General features: G+C 40.4%; 1 protein-coding gene across 4 annotated transcripts in view; it reads right to left on the reverse strand.

Moving 5' to 3' along the window:
- Nucleotides 1-12,870, reverse strand: part of WDPCP (WD repeat containing planar cell polarity effector) — a 470,287-nt gene that overhangs the window by 73,631 nt on the left and 383,786 nt on the right. For all 4 annotated transcript variants that reach the window (XM_089671996.1, XM_089671995.1, XM_089671997.1 and 1 more), the window contains one exon: nucleotides 1,843-1,942. In XM_089671996.1, the coding sequence (XP_089528122.1) occupies nucleotides 1,843-1,942 (100 nt within the window). The remainder of the gene's footprint in view (nucleotides 1-1,842; nucleotides 1,943-12,870) is intronic.

Here is a 12,870-nt window from a genome sequence, read left to right on the forward strand (position 1 = left end):
TCTGGAACTCCCTGCCCCAACCCATCAGATTATCACCTACTCTCCTCTCCTTTAGGCGCACCCTGAAAACCCATCTCTTCAGGGAAGCCTACCTCACCCCCTGCTAACTTGCTGACCTCCTCCACTCTTCCTACCACTCCATCCCCCACAGCTATCTCCTCCTGTACCACTATCCCATCCCTTCTAGATTGTAAGCTCGAAAGAGCAGGGCCCTCGATCCCCTCATGTTTTGCATTGTATTGGTATTGTTCTGTCACATGTTCTGTCCCCCTTTGTAATGTACAGCGCTGAGTGAACTATTGGCGCTTTATAAATACTGTATAATAATAATAATAATAATAATAATAATTAGTTGCTGAGAGAGCCTCCATCATTTTTAAGGAAACAGCTTTTTGTAATAAAATTCTTGTGGGAATATTATTTCAGGTCACCCCTTCTTCCTGCATACAATCCCTCAATATTCAGAAGACCTGCTAAAGTGGTTCTAAAGGCATAAGATTTGTTTTACCTTAATGCATTCTCTGCATTAAGGTAAAAACCTTCCATGATCAGTTCCCAGTCCCCAACCCCTTAAATACTTACCTGGTTCCTCTTTCAATCCAGCACTGTGCCTGTCTGCACCAGTGCTTATCTCACACCCTCTTCACAGAAAACACAAAGGCAGCATTTGGCTCCTGTTGCTGTCAATCAAATCCTGTGAGGAGGGAATGGGGGGTGGGGCTGAACTGTGCTGTGTGTGTCTATAGATGCGCATAGCTTGGCTCGTGAGTGCAACCACAAAGCACACAGTTTGCTTTGGGGGCACTCAGAGAAGAGCAGGTAAGTATAACATGTTTATTATTTTAAGAAAAAAACAATTATGCCTTAACAACCACTTTAAGGTTTTATTGCTCAAAACGGGAACAACAACTTCACTCATGAGTAAAAGGAACATCAAGGAGAAACCTCCAATACCAGATTCAGAACACAAAAATGCTAAAAATAAAGAGAAGTAGTAAAGCATCATCAGCAGAAATAAACTAAAATGTAACTAAACAAAGTGGAACTTCACTCTCTCAATCAATGTCGACTAATTTGAGTCCCTATGCTGCTAGCATTAAATAGATAGAAAGGTATATCATATTTACCCGTTTTAACAGTTTTTTTAAATTTAGTTACTTCCTAGTTATCATGCCTAGGCAAATGATGTCATACATCCCAGGAGTCTTCAGGAGGGGAGGAGGGGTTTTCTCAGCTAAGCACACCCTTCAGACTGTATGCCTGAGCTAAGGGTGGATATATTCCAGGAAGTAATTGCTACATGAATCATCTACACTTACTCAAGATGGCCACGAGCAGAAGTGCTAGGGTGTGTTTTTCTAAGTGATTTCTCAGCATAATAAAGCATAGAGACATGGATGGATGGGTGAGTTTGCTTTGAATATTAAAAATTAATTAAATAGCGCTTTTGGTTTGAAGTGCTCAGATACATTGTAGTTTCACTTTAAAATGAAGAGAATATATAAGTCTGCCAAAAACCTGCTTTAACTGCTTATTATTATTTTTTTTCTTTGCTTATACTGCCTACAGAAAATGTACACTGTACATTTATGGCCCATTCTTAGGATCTGTAAGATGTCAAGAATGGAACAGGGTACTGAGATGATGTAACTTTTTTTTTTATCAGAAATATTGGGATGATGTAACTTAAGCATGCACACACAGGAGTTTCATCATTGATGGCCAAAGAGAGCAACAAGGGGGAGCCCAGAAGGGCGTACATTAGGGGAAAGTTTGCCATCATGAGCAGATTTAGTTTAATTTTTAAAGAAAACTGGCAAATATGGCTCAGCCACACCTTACCTGTTCCCTGAGGTGACTCTTTTCCCACATTGTGCAGTTAAAGAGAGGTCAACCAATTCTTCAATTACTTCCTCCATTCTGTCCACTTGCAGCAAAGATTCTAAATACAAAAATGAAACAAAAGTTGGGTTTCTCTGAAAAACAAATTACATTTGTTTATAGGAATTTATAATTCCTATTATACAAACACAGACAACACAGTGAAGACACAGTTAAATTTGGAAATTTACCTATATTAGTCTTGATCTAAAATAGGCATTATCTATCCAAACTATGGTAACCTATAATTTCTTTGCATCTTCAATGGTCAAATCTAATGTCAAATCGTCATTAATGAGGCTTAGGACGCCTGCCATTGTTCAGAAATTTTGGTGAGCCAAACATATGTACATTACTGTCTGGGAGGGGTAGTCATTCTAGAGCTTTGAGGTTATAATGCTGATCAAATATGAGACTTGCTGTATTCTTGCAAAATTATGTCATCATGTGCAATAAGAGCTTTCTGTTGGACATAAAAGACAACAGGTAAATGTATATAGCCAGCAAGCATATTACTCAGAAGAAGTTCAGAACATACGTGGTACCTTTGAAGTGACAATGTTGCACATTTTGACATTTGTGAAAAGTTCTTCCGAGCATCAAAGTGGATCAATTTCGATGACATGTTTAAACTGCTAAATCTTAGTAATTGGTGCCGAATAATCTGACAGCTTCAACAACTTTTATGAGTCACTGTTCAGCATTCAGGTGTAATGCTAAAAGGTAAATCTTTTGAAGGACTCTTAAACTGTATGTATTGACTTTAATTATCCATACAGATTTACTATGCCCCATATAAATATGAACTTTTAGGTTTTAGTGTTCAAAAAACAAAACTGTGCAACCAATAAAACATTTAACCCCTACACTAGTAGAAGGGTTTTCTCTTTATGACAAGCAATCGAAAATCTTTAAGTGAAAAATATGTACTGAAGGTTGCCATTGGTAACCTTTGCTTCTCTAAATCTTATTTTCCAGGCAGTAGAGATGATTTTGTGGCTTCTATAATCCTGTTGTTACAAATAATTTAAAGAGAAGTATGGTCAAAGCTATTTTGGCTATACCTCTCCTGTGGGTCACAGGAGTGCACTTGCTTCTGCACTCCTGTGACCCAGATTCAGCCATTGGATGGAGTCACAGAGCTGGTCCAGGCTCTGCAGGGATGGTGGTAATGTCAGAATCCATCCAGATGCCTGATCGGTAGCTGGCTCAGCCTCTCAGTGAGCCGCTCCAGCCCCCTGCACAGTCCAGCACTCCAGTAAGCGTTGGAGTGGAAGAGCACAGAGCGGTAACTGACAGTCACCGCTCTGTACTCAGTGTGGACCCGAGAACTGAGCAACCAGCGGCCTTTGATTGCTCAGTTCTTGGTGTGGAGCCAGCGGGGAACAGATGCTGCTGCCATCTAGGTGAGTATGATTGCTTGTTATTTTTATTTCCCACAATTTGAGTTTAATATCTATAGTCTAGACCAGCCTTTTTTAACCAGGGTGCTTAGGCACTCTGGGGTGCCTTCTTGGTTTTTTAGGGGTGGCTTGCTAAAATGCCAAAAATTTTCTCTAAATTGTCCAAAGATTGTCTACAGCCAGTGAGTAAATCAAGCTTTTTTTTTGTTACACAAAGCCACGGGTTTCCTAAAAACCATTGACATCATTGGTTGATAAGGAGAACATCGGGCACCTGCATAGCATCCTTATTTGACCCTCCACCCCTATCCATCATTATTGGAGTCACATTAGCTGTATGGGGGAGAGAACACGAGGAAGAAGAATTGCTGGAATACTAGCCAATACCAGTGTACAAAATATATTTGCTTTGAAATAACATGTCACCTCTAATGTTGGTGACATTGTTCTGGACATTAATACTGAAATTTTATTATTAGGCAACTCCTATCCTCAGTTTGATTACTGGTTCTAAATGAATGATACCCACTGCAGTAGGGAACAGACACAAAAAGACACACTCAGCATCTTTCCAAATAACTGCTCTGTTTATTCAGTGCATTTGACGTTTTTTATACACATGATTACATAGGTATCACATTAATATTACAATTGTACTTTTATGGTAACAAGGGGTGTTACATAGGCAGGCTAATTTCTAATCAGGACTTAAAGGAATGCAAATGTAATGAAAACATTATTAGTGCTGTGTGCACAATGAGTGCAGTGTACAATACATAGGCAAAGCATACAAAATGGAATACAGTTTTATACAGAATATACAAAGTTCCTTTAAAGTTTCTCATGTGTGTAGATGCTGCTGCAATATGTAAAACTATTAGGTTAGTTTTTTACATTTTAGAATAGGGTGCTTCGAGATTGTCCATAATTTTAAAGGGTGCCTTGATTGGAAAAAGGTTGAGAAACACTGGTGTAGACACAGATGCACTAACAAGTATGCATCAAAAGATATCCGGATAAAATCAGAATATGGGACTGCTTTGAAGTGGAATCCACAGGACCAAAGACCTCCACACAAAAAGCAGGGTTGGTTAGCTCCTAGACTGCAGACTTTGATATCCCACATTCCAGAGTGGCAGACAGCAGAGGAGAGAATTGGCTGCTGGGGAAGGGGGGGGGGGATTTGTGAGGAATACGTACTTGTACAAATTCCTTTACTCCCTATACAATAAGAATTTAACCCATGATGTTTGGGGGGACCCCACTGCATGAGTAGATTTAAAAACAGCCCAGAGTCGGAATGTGAATTAAGCAATTACTGACATCTCTAGCTGCTTGTACTGTGAAGCAATTAATTTCCAAAGATCACAACAAGGGCTCAACACAACACAAGCTTAGAAATACCTCCTGTTTTAGTTACAAGGCTCGCAGGCTGCCATTTTTCTGGTGCAAAAGAAAGTATTAGAAAAATATATAAGATTTCTGTGTCTCTGATTAGACATTTGAAGACAAATTTTTCCACAATGCCTATACTGTAGGTACAGAGGTTACTGAGGGTTTTTTAATAGTGCTTTTATTGCTTGTTCTGAATATGTAAATACTTACTGTGTATGTAATAGTGGATCCTCCGGTGTGTGTAGATTGTAAGGCACAGGGACCAGATTTGCAAAGTATATACAATATATGTGACAGGTCAGTGTGTATGTTTTTGAGAGGTCCCCCACTGGTGAAGGTGAAAGGACCTCCAGTGGAATAGGGGACTGTTCCTCCACGGTGTGTATTGGTGGTGGATTGTGTGGTCTATTTATGCGATAGTTTATCCTATCATCACTGTCTTCTAAGTAACTTAACAAACAGTTGAAAAAACTGCCCCACTCAGTAACTAATGACAATTACATAACTTTTAACATGCCTTACAAACACCCACTTACATCCATTTTTCTCTGAATGAGATAATTACAACAAGAATGAACAAAATGTATGTAATCAAAATTAAACAGGAAGCTGAAAGACAATTAAAACAGTGAAAGTGAGTGAGTGGGATGTGCGCTTTACACAAAGGATGCAAATCTAACTAGAGCAGACTACAGAAATAATCAATGCATCTCCTAATGTAATGATTTTGATAATTGCATAATGTAACACATGAACAAGTCTGAATGCATTTGGTAAAAAAGATAAAGAAATAATTATTACTAGGTCTACTGCCCATTTACATGATTTTAATCTTCTTAATTTATTTAAAAAAAAACTTGCAATTTGTGTTTTGCAAAGCGGTGAATCAAAGCGCATCATTCTTTTCTTTGGAAATCTGGATAAACTGTACAGAGAAGACACATACAGCTCCTTAGCAGCTGTAACATGGAGAGACATAATCAAAAGGATTCAAATATGCAAACTACATTAATTGAAAAATAACAAAGCAAGCAGCATTTTAATGTGAATAAAGATGCCCACAGATGAATATCAACCAATCTGGCTATTTTTGGTAGCATCTAGAAACTGTTGTATATCTATGGCTTTCTGTGACCTCCGCGGTCGCTCCTTTTTAAACCATCTCCAGGAAAGAACTGATTGATTGAGTTAGAGAGCCCTTCCATAAGATATGAGTTTGTGCCAAAATGCCCAATGACATATGCCAGTTTCCAGCAGGACCAGATCTAGCTTGTCTGATGTGGGGGTGCAGTAAAAAATGTTAGGGGGGGGGCAAAGGATGGGAGATCAACTGGGAAGTGCACAGGGGGGTCAGCAGGGCAGATATTAGGGTAAGCAGTTTGTAAGGCAATGTACAGGGGCCATTAGTTTGTACGGCTGTGTACAGGGGTCCACAGGGCAGAGGAGACGGGTCAGCAGAGCAGTGTACAGGAGTCAGCAGAGCTGAGGATAAGGATCAGCAGAGCCGAGAACAGGTTTCAGCAGGGTGGAGAAAAGGGGTTAGCAGGGAAGTGGACAGGAGTCACTGCTAGCAAATCAAAGGACAGGAGTCACTTATGGCAGGGAAGAGGATAGAGGTAATTGTTTGCAAGGCAGAGGGCAGGGGTGACTGCTGGCAAGGCAAAGGACCGGGGTCACTGCTGGCAGGGAAGAGGACAGGGGTCACTGCTTTTAAATCAGCTGAAATCTGATCCGGCCATGGTTTTCAGGTATAGGTGTGCATGTTTATGCCATAGTAGGCCTAATGAGTGCCTACTTGGCAGCTTGATCTTCTAACAAACATTTCCCATATAACAGCACCTTAAAGAGAACTAGTCATGAGTTGCCTTATGCACAAACCTAAGTAACCAGACTTAGATTTTAATAATTGTTTACGCTTACCAATGAAAGATTTAATTCTGCTCCCTTATTTGGTGAATCTGAAGTAGACTCCTAACGACTTAGAGGTGAGAAGTCAAACTTTTCTGTAGATTTTAGAATATCACCTCTCTTCCAGGCTATATGTGCAGCCCTGTTTAGACTAGCCCCACAATGAACTAAAAATAAGTCTTATTACCATCATTAAATAATGCTGGCTCTTAACCCCTGTCCGAATGTATACTTTTGGATTCCTCCCAAAGTTGGGTTGATTATGTACAAAGTTGTCCAAAACTTTACTCACAGTCCACCTATTTACACTGCAAATCTCTTATCCCATACACTCACTATGCACCATTATGGTTCACTTTATCAATCAGGTACATAGTGATCTGTAGTGTAAATAGGTGGGCTGTGAGTGAAGTGTTGGATGCAATCACCCTGACTTGGAAAGGACTCCAAAAGAGTATACTAGGACAGGGATTGAGTGCCAACATTATTTATTGATGATATATAGGTGAGAGGTATTCAGATGTGTGGTTGTGGCTGATCCATACCATCTACTGCTTAACAGTGCTAAACAAGAGGGGCCTGTAGTTAAAATGAATGTAAACAAATATAGGACACTGGTTTGATAATGTTCTGAATACCTTGAAATTGGAAGGAAGTGGGGGAGATTTACTAAAACTGGAGCATTCCGAATCAGCTGTGCATGGTAGCCAATCAGCTTTTAACTTCAGCTTGTTCAGCTAAGCTTTGAGAATAAAACCTGAAAGCTGATTGGTTTCTATGCAAGCCTGCACCAGATTTTGCATGTTCCAGTTTTAGTAAATCCTCCAGTGTGTGCTCATGTAGTTGACAGAGCAAAAACTTCCAATACTCAGGCGACAATCAGCTATGATTTCAAGCTCCTAATGTCATCTTCAAGACAAATTAAGCAAATCTAGAAAAGGGCTATGTATAAATATATTTTATATGTAAGCCTACACAATTATATATTAAATAATAATTTAAGGCTAAATATTTAGATACATAAATAAAGCATTGTGGTTACTAGTCTCTTCAAAAAAAATTAAACACAAAAGAAAACATAATAGGAGACAGTGGGGATGATTTATTAAAGGCAAGTAGATTGTGCACTTTACAAGTGCAGTTGCACTCATTTTCCCCAGAGTTTAGTAAATGTAGTGAAGCTTGACTTTGTAAATAATATCTAGTCAGGAGAAATAAAAAAAACATAATTTGTACTGGCACATGGTTGGATGATGGAAATCAGCAGAGCTTCATCACATTCTCTAAGCTCTGGCAAAAGTGAGTGCAACTGCACTTGCACAGAGCATAGTCTATTTGCCTTTAGTAAATCATCCCTAATAGGTGTCACAAAAGCAATTAAATCAACACAATTATCAACTTTCATAGACAACTTTGATATCTACATCAGAACACACTGTACAATGTATACACTTTTAATGAACACACTTTTTAAAGTAGTTAAAATAGGGTTTCTGGTTGTTGGCTACTCATAGTGGATCTTTGAAACTTAACATGGCATAAAACACTTGTTCCCTATACTATTTTCACTATGGAATCAAAGTCTCTATATTTCTTAATTTATTGCATTCTTACTGTGGCATACGCATTGTGGCATTATTACGATATAATATTTACTGTTAGAGTGACTGCATTCTTGCTATGGCGCTGAAAAGAATTATCACTGACACTAATTGGCATTCATTTCAGCATGATCTACTTAATTTAATTAGCTCAGAGTACCTCTTTGAAGAATGCAAATTTAATGGAATTCAGTTTGAATTTCAGTATGATGCCAAAAGAAAAAAAAGTGGCATGGATACATTGGAAAAAGAATTTGAAAATATGAAAAAGTATAAACACATAAAAAGAAAAATTGATACATATATACATGATAATCCTAACAAAGTATTTAGGCTTCAAGTGACCCTGTCAGGTTTACAAAAACACAAGAACACTTGTATTCACATCTTTTGTGGCCTGTGTCTCCCACCTTTTCTCTGTTGTAGAGCTGCAGCCTTCATTTTACACATTTTTCTACACAGAGGAACCATTGAAATAACTTTCCATTCTCAGGGAACCCCTGATAAAAATTACTATATCTACAACTCATGATACATTAGTTTGATAGTCAGTGGGAAGCGAGCTCTTTACATTTGTGGTCATTGGGAAGAATTTCCTCCTTACAGATAGCTAAAAAGATCAATGATGCCAGTGGGAACTTATGTGAGAGGCAACTGGTTGTTGCGCAAGGAACCCTGGTTGAGAAACACTACTTTAGATGGTGACCAGTCATCTATACATGATGTAGCTGCCAAGCAATCTTGGATATGAGGATAATTTTATAAGACCTACTGTATATGAATGTGTATAATTCTCCCTATGTAGGAGTAAGGAGATAACACTCTGGAGATATCCACAATACAAGCCTAGGGGTCCCTTGAACAATAACCAATTTTTTTCTCTTAGGTAAGTTTCCACTGACATAACTGATCTAAGAACTGAATAATCAGAATATACAGTCAGGTCCATAAATATTGGGACATCGACACAATTCTAACATTTTTGGCTCTATACACCACCACAATGGATTTGAAATGAAACGAACAAGGTGTGCTTTAACTGCAGACTGTCAGCTTTAATTTGAGGGTATTTACATCCAAATCAGGTGAACGGTGTAGGAATTACAACAGTTTGCATATGTGCCTCCCAATCTGCTGATCGCGGGTGCAATACTTTGCAGGCTACTCTTTAAAAAAATAATAATGTACATTTTTTAACCTGTAAAAAAATGTGCATTATTTTTTGTAGAATTCCCAGACAGAACTACATTAAGAAAAAAAAACAAGTAATCAAAGTTAATGTACGTTTGATAAAGAAGTTCATGAAATATTTATGTAGAGTTTTTTTTTGTTTCAAAATATATTTACAGGCTAATGTTAAACATTCTTGCGTTTCCACACAGGTGAAATGCAAATATTTGATTTGTTTAGCTAAATGTTTGTGTAAATGAACAAGTGATTTATGTCACTTTTTTGTTATATATTCTACAACCATGTTTAGGTTTATTCTTTGTGGAAAGAAAAAAGGTGCAAAGATAATGTGTTAAGTTCAAGAAGGCCCATAGCAGCAACGAAAATCCTCACATTTCGGATGAAAATCCGGCATTTCCGTGTTTACATGTGATCAGCTGTGATTGGACACAGCTGATCACATGACCGAGCTGACATCTTTGGCTCTTTCCGTGATCCGCTGTGTCCGAGGGACACAGCGCACCGGCGATCGCCGCGCTGCACGCTCCCTGAGCCGCGCATGCGCAGTAAGAATGGTAGGACGTCATATATCAGAACGAGAGAACCACCTTGCGCCCGTCATTGTACTATAGGGCGGGCGGAAGGTGGTTAAAGTGTTACTAAATCCAGGGAACCTGCATTCACTATATCTGGTCTCCCACAGTATACAGAACATGGGAGTGCAACTATTTTAGTAAATATAAACTGCTAAATACCTTTTCTCATCAGCAGTTAGAGCAGTCTTGTAACTTGTATCAGTGTCCAGCCAAGCACTAGCTAAAGCTTGTAGGAGGAGCTTTCTTTCTGCTCTAGGAGGATGCAAAACCCCTGACCTCTGTCTGGACAGTTCTTATTGGCCCTGTGCTGATCACATGCACTCTCCCTAGAAAAAAGAAAAACCTCTCTAGCAATACACACCAAACTGAGAATGTACAAAATGCCTACCGTTCAGTCTGTCTTATCAGGAGATAAGCGGTGGTCATTTAAACAAGGGAAGGAACAGAGCAATCAGGAACAAATGGCCTATTTACACAATAGGTTCCACAGTGAGTATAACAAGCATGCTTTACTGCATATACAGACTGATTTTATTGTGGGTTTAGTAACAATTTAAAAATCCAAAGTTTATTAAAAGTCACAAAGTGGTGCTGTGAGGAAATCCAACCAAAAGTCCTGAATTCTTTCCTGGATACACAGAATATAACTGGTTACTAACATTTATAGGTAAAGTTGATCCAGGGGATATCCGATTGCCTCTCAGGGGATCAAGAAGGAATTTTTTCCCTGCAGGAGCAAATTGGATCATGCTTTGCTGGGTTTTTTTTTGCCTTCCTCTGGATCAACTGTAGGTGCAGGATTCTAACTTTTTTTTTTTTTTAATCATTGAACTGGATGGATTTTTGTCTTTTTTCAGCCAGACTAACTATGTAACTATGTAACATACACTATATTGCCAAAAGTATTGGGACACCTCTCCAAATCATTGGATTCAGTTGTTCCAATCACCTCCATGGCCACAGATGTGTAAAATCAAGCACCTAGGCATGCAGTCTGCTTCTACAAACATTTGTGAAAGGATGGGTCGCTTTCAGGAGCTCAGTGAATTCAAGGGTTGTACTGTGATAGGTTGCCACCTGTGCAATAAGTCCATCCTTGAAATTTCCTTGCTACTAAATATTCCACGGTTAGCTGTTAGTGGTATTATACAAAAGTGGAAGCAACTGGGAACAACTACCATATTTTCCAGCGTATAAGACGACTGGGCGTATAAGACGACCCCCCTACTTTTCCTGTTAAAATGTAGTGTTTGGGCTATACTCGCCGTATAAGACTACCCCTCTTCCAATGCACACCAGTGGGAAGAATCGTGCCCCATCATTAGTATCAGTGGGAGGAATAGGGCCCAGTCATTGGTGTCAGTGGCAGGAATAGCACCCCATCATTGGTGTCAGTGGGAGGAATAGCACCCCATCATTGGTGTCAGTGGGAGGAATAGCACCCCATCATTGGTGTCAGTGGGAGGAATAGTGTCCCATCATTGGTGTCAGTGGGAGGAATAGCACCCCATCATTGGTGTCAGTGGGAGGAATAGCACCCCATCATTGGCGTCAGTGGGAGGAATAGTGCCCCATCATTGGTGTCAGTGTGAGGAATAGTGTCCCATCATTGGTGTCAGTGGGAGGAATAGCACCCCATCATTGGTGTCAGTGGAAGGAATAGCACCCCATCATTGGTGTCAGTGGGAGCAATAGTGTCCCATCATTGGTGTCAGTGGGAGGAATAGCACCCCATCATTGGTGTCAGTGGGAGGAATAGCACCCCATCATTGGCGTCAGTGGGAGGAATAGTGCCCCATCATTGGTGTCAGTGTGAGGAATCGTGCCCCATCATTGGTGTCAGTGGGAGGAATAGTGTCCCATCATTGGTGTCAGTGGGAGGAATAGTGTCCCATCAGTGGTGTCAGTGGGGGGTGGAATAGTGCCCCATCATTGGTGTCAGTGGGGGGGGGGAATAGTGACCCATCGTTGGTGTCAGTGGGGGGGAGGAAAAGTGCCCCATCGTCGGTGTCAGTGGGGGGGAGGAAAAGTGCCCCATCGTCGGTGTCAGTGGGAGGAATAATGCCCCATCATTGGTATCAGTGACACCAATGATGGGGCACTATTCCTCCCACTGACACTTGCTGACCCCTGTTCAGTATGGTGCTGCTGCAGCAAGCATATATGGTTGCAGCAGCACCTGTGCACGGCACACTTACCTTCACTTGATTTTCGCGGGGCCACTCGGCTCCGCCTCCTCCCCGGTGATTGGCCGCCTGTGTGCCTTTCCTGAGCTACAGTTCTGGCGGCCAATCCTCGGTGAGGAGGCGGAGCCAAGCAGCCGCACGAATATCCAGTGGCCGAACCGAAGGAAGGAGCAGCTGCGCTTCCTGGACCGGATTGTCGTGGGACCGGAGCCAGGTAAGAAACAGAAGCCCCTGCCCACCCCTGTACTTAGTTTCACTTCTGTTGGAAGGGGGGGGCGGCGGCGGCACCGCACCGCCCCCCTAAAAAGTGTCAGCATGCCGTATACCGGCGTATAAGACGACCCCCGACTTTTGAGAAGATTTTCAAGGGTCAAAAAGTCGTCTTATACGCCGGAAAATACGGTAAATATATATAGTGTGGCACATTTCAATATCATCAAATAAATATGCACCTTCCCTCTTTTCAATAAACGATATATCATAAACCATCTTGAATACCGAAATATATATATATATACAGTGGGGCAAATAAGTATTTAATCAGCCACCAATTGTGCAAGTTCTCCCACTTAAAAAGATGAGAGAGGCCTGTAATTGGCATCATAAGTAGACCTCAACTATGAGAGACAAAATGAGAAAAAAAATCCAGACAATCACATTGGCTGATTTGGAAAGAATTTATTTGCAAATTATGGTGGAAAATAAGTATTTGGTCACCTACAAACAAGCA

Source organism: Staurois parvus, unplaced genomic scaffold (genome assembly GCF_062004578.1).
Source record: "Staurois parvus isolate SC_StPar_1 unplaced genomic scaffold, SC_StPar_1.0 ptg000117l, whole genome shotgun sequence".
Classification (NCBI taxonomy): domain Eukaryota; kingdom Metazoa; phylum Chordata; class Amphibia; order Anura; family Ranidae; genus Staurois; species Staurois parvus.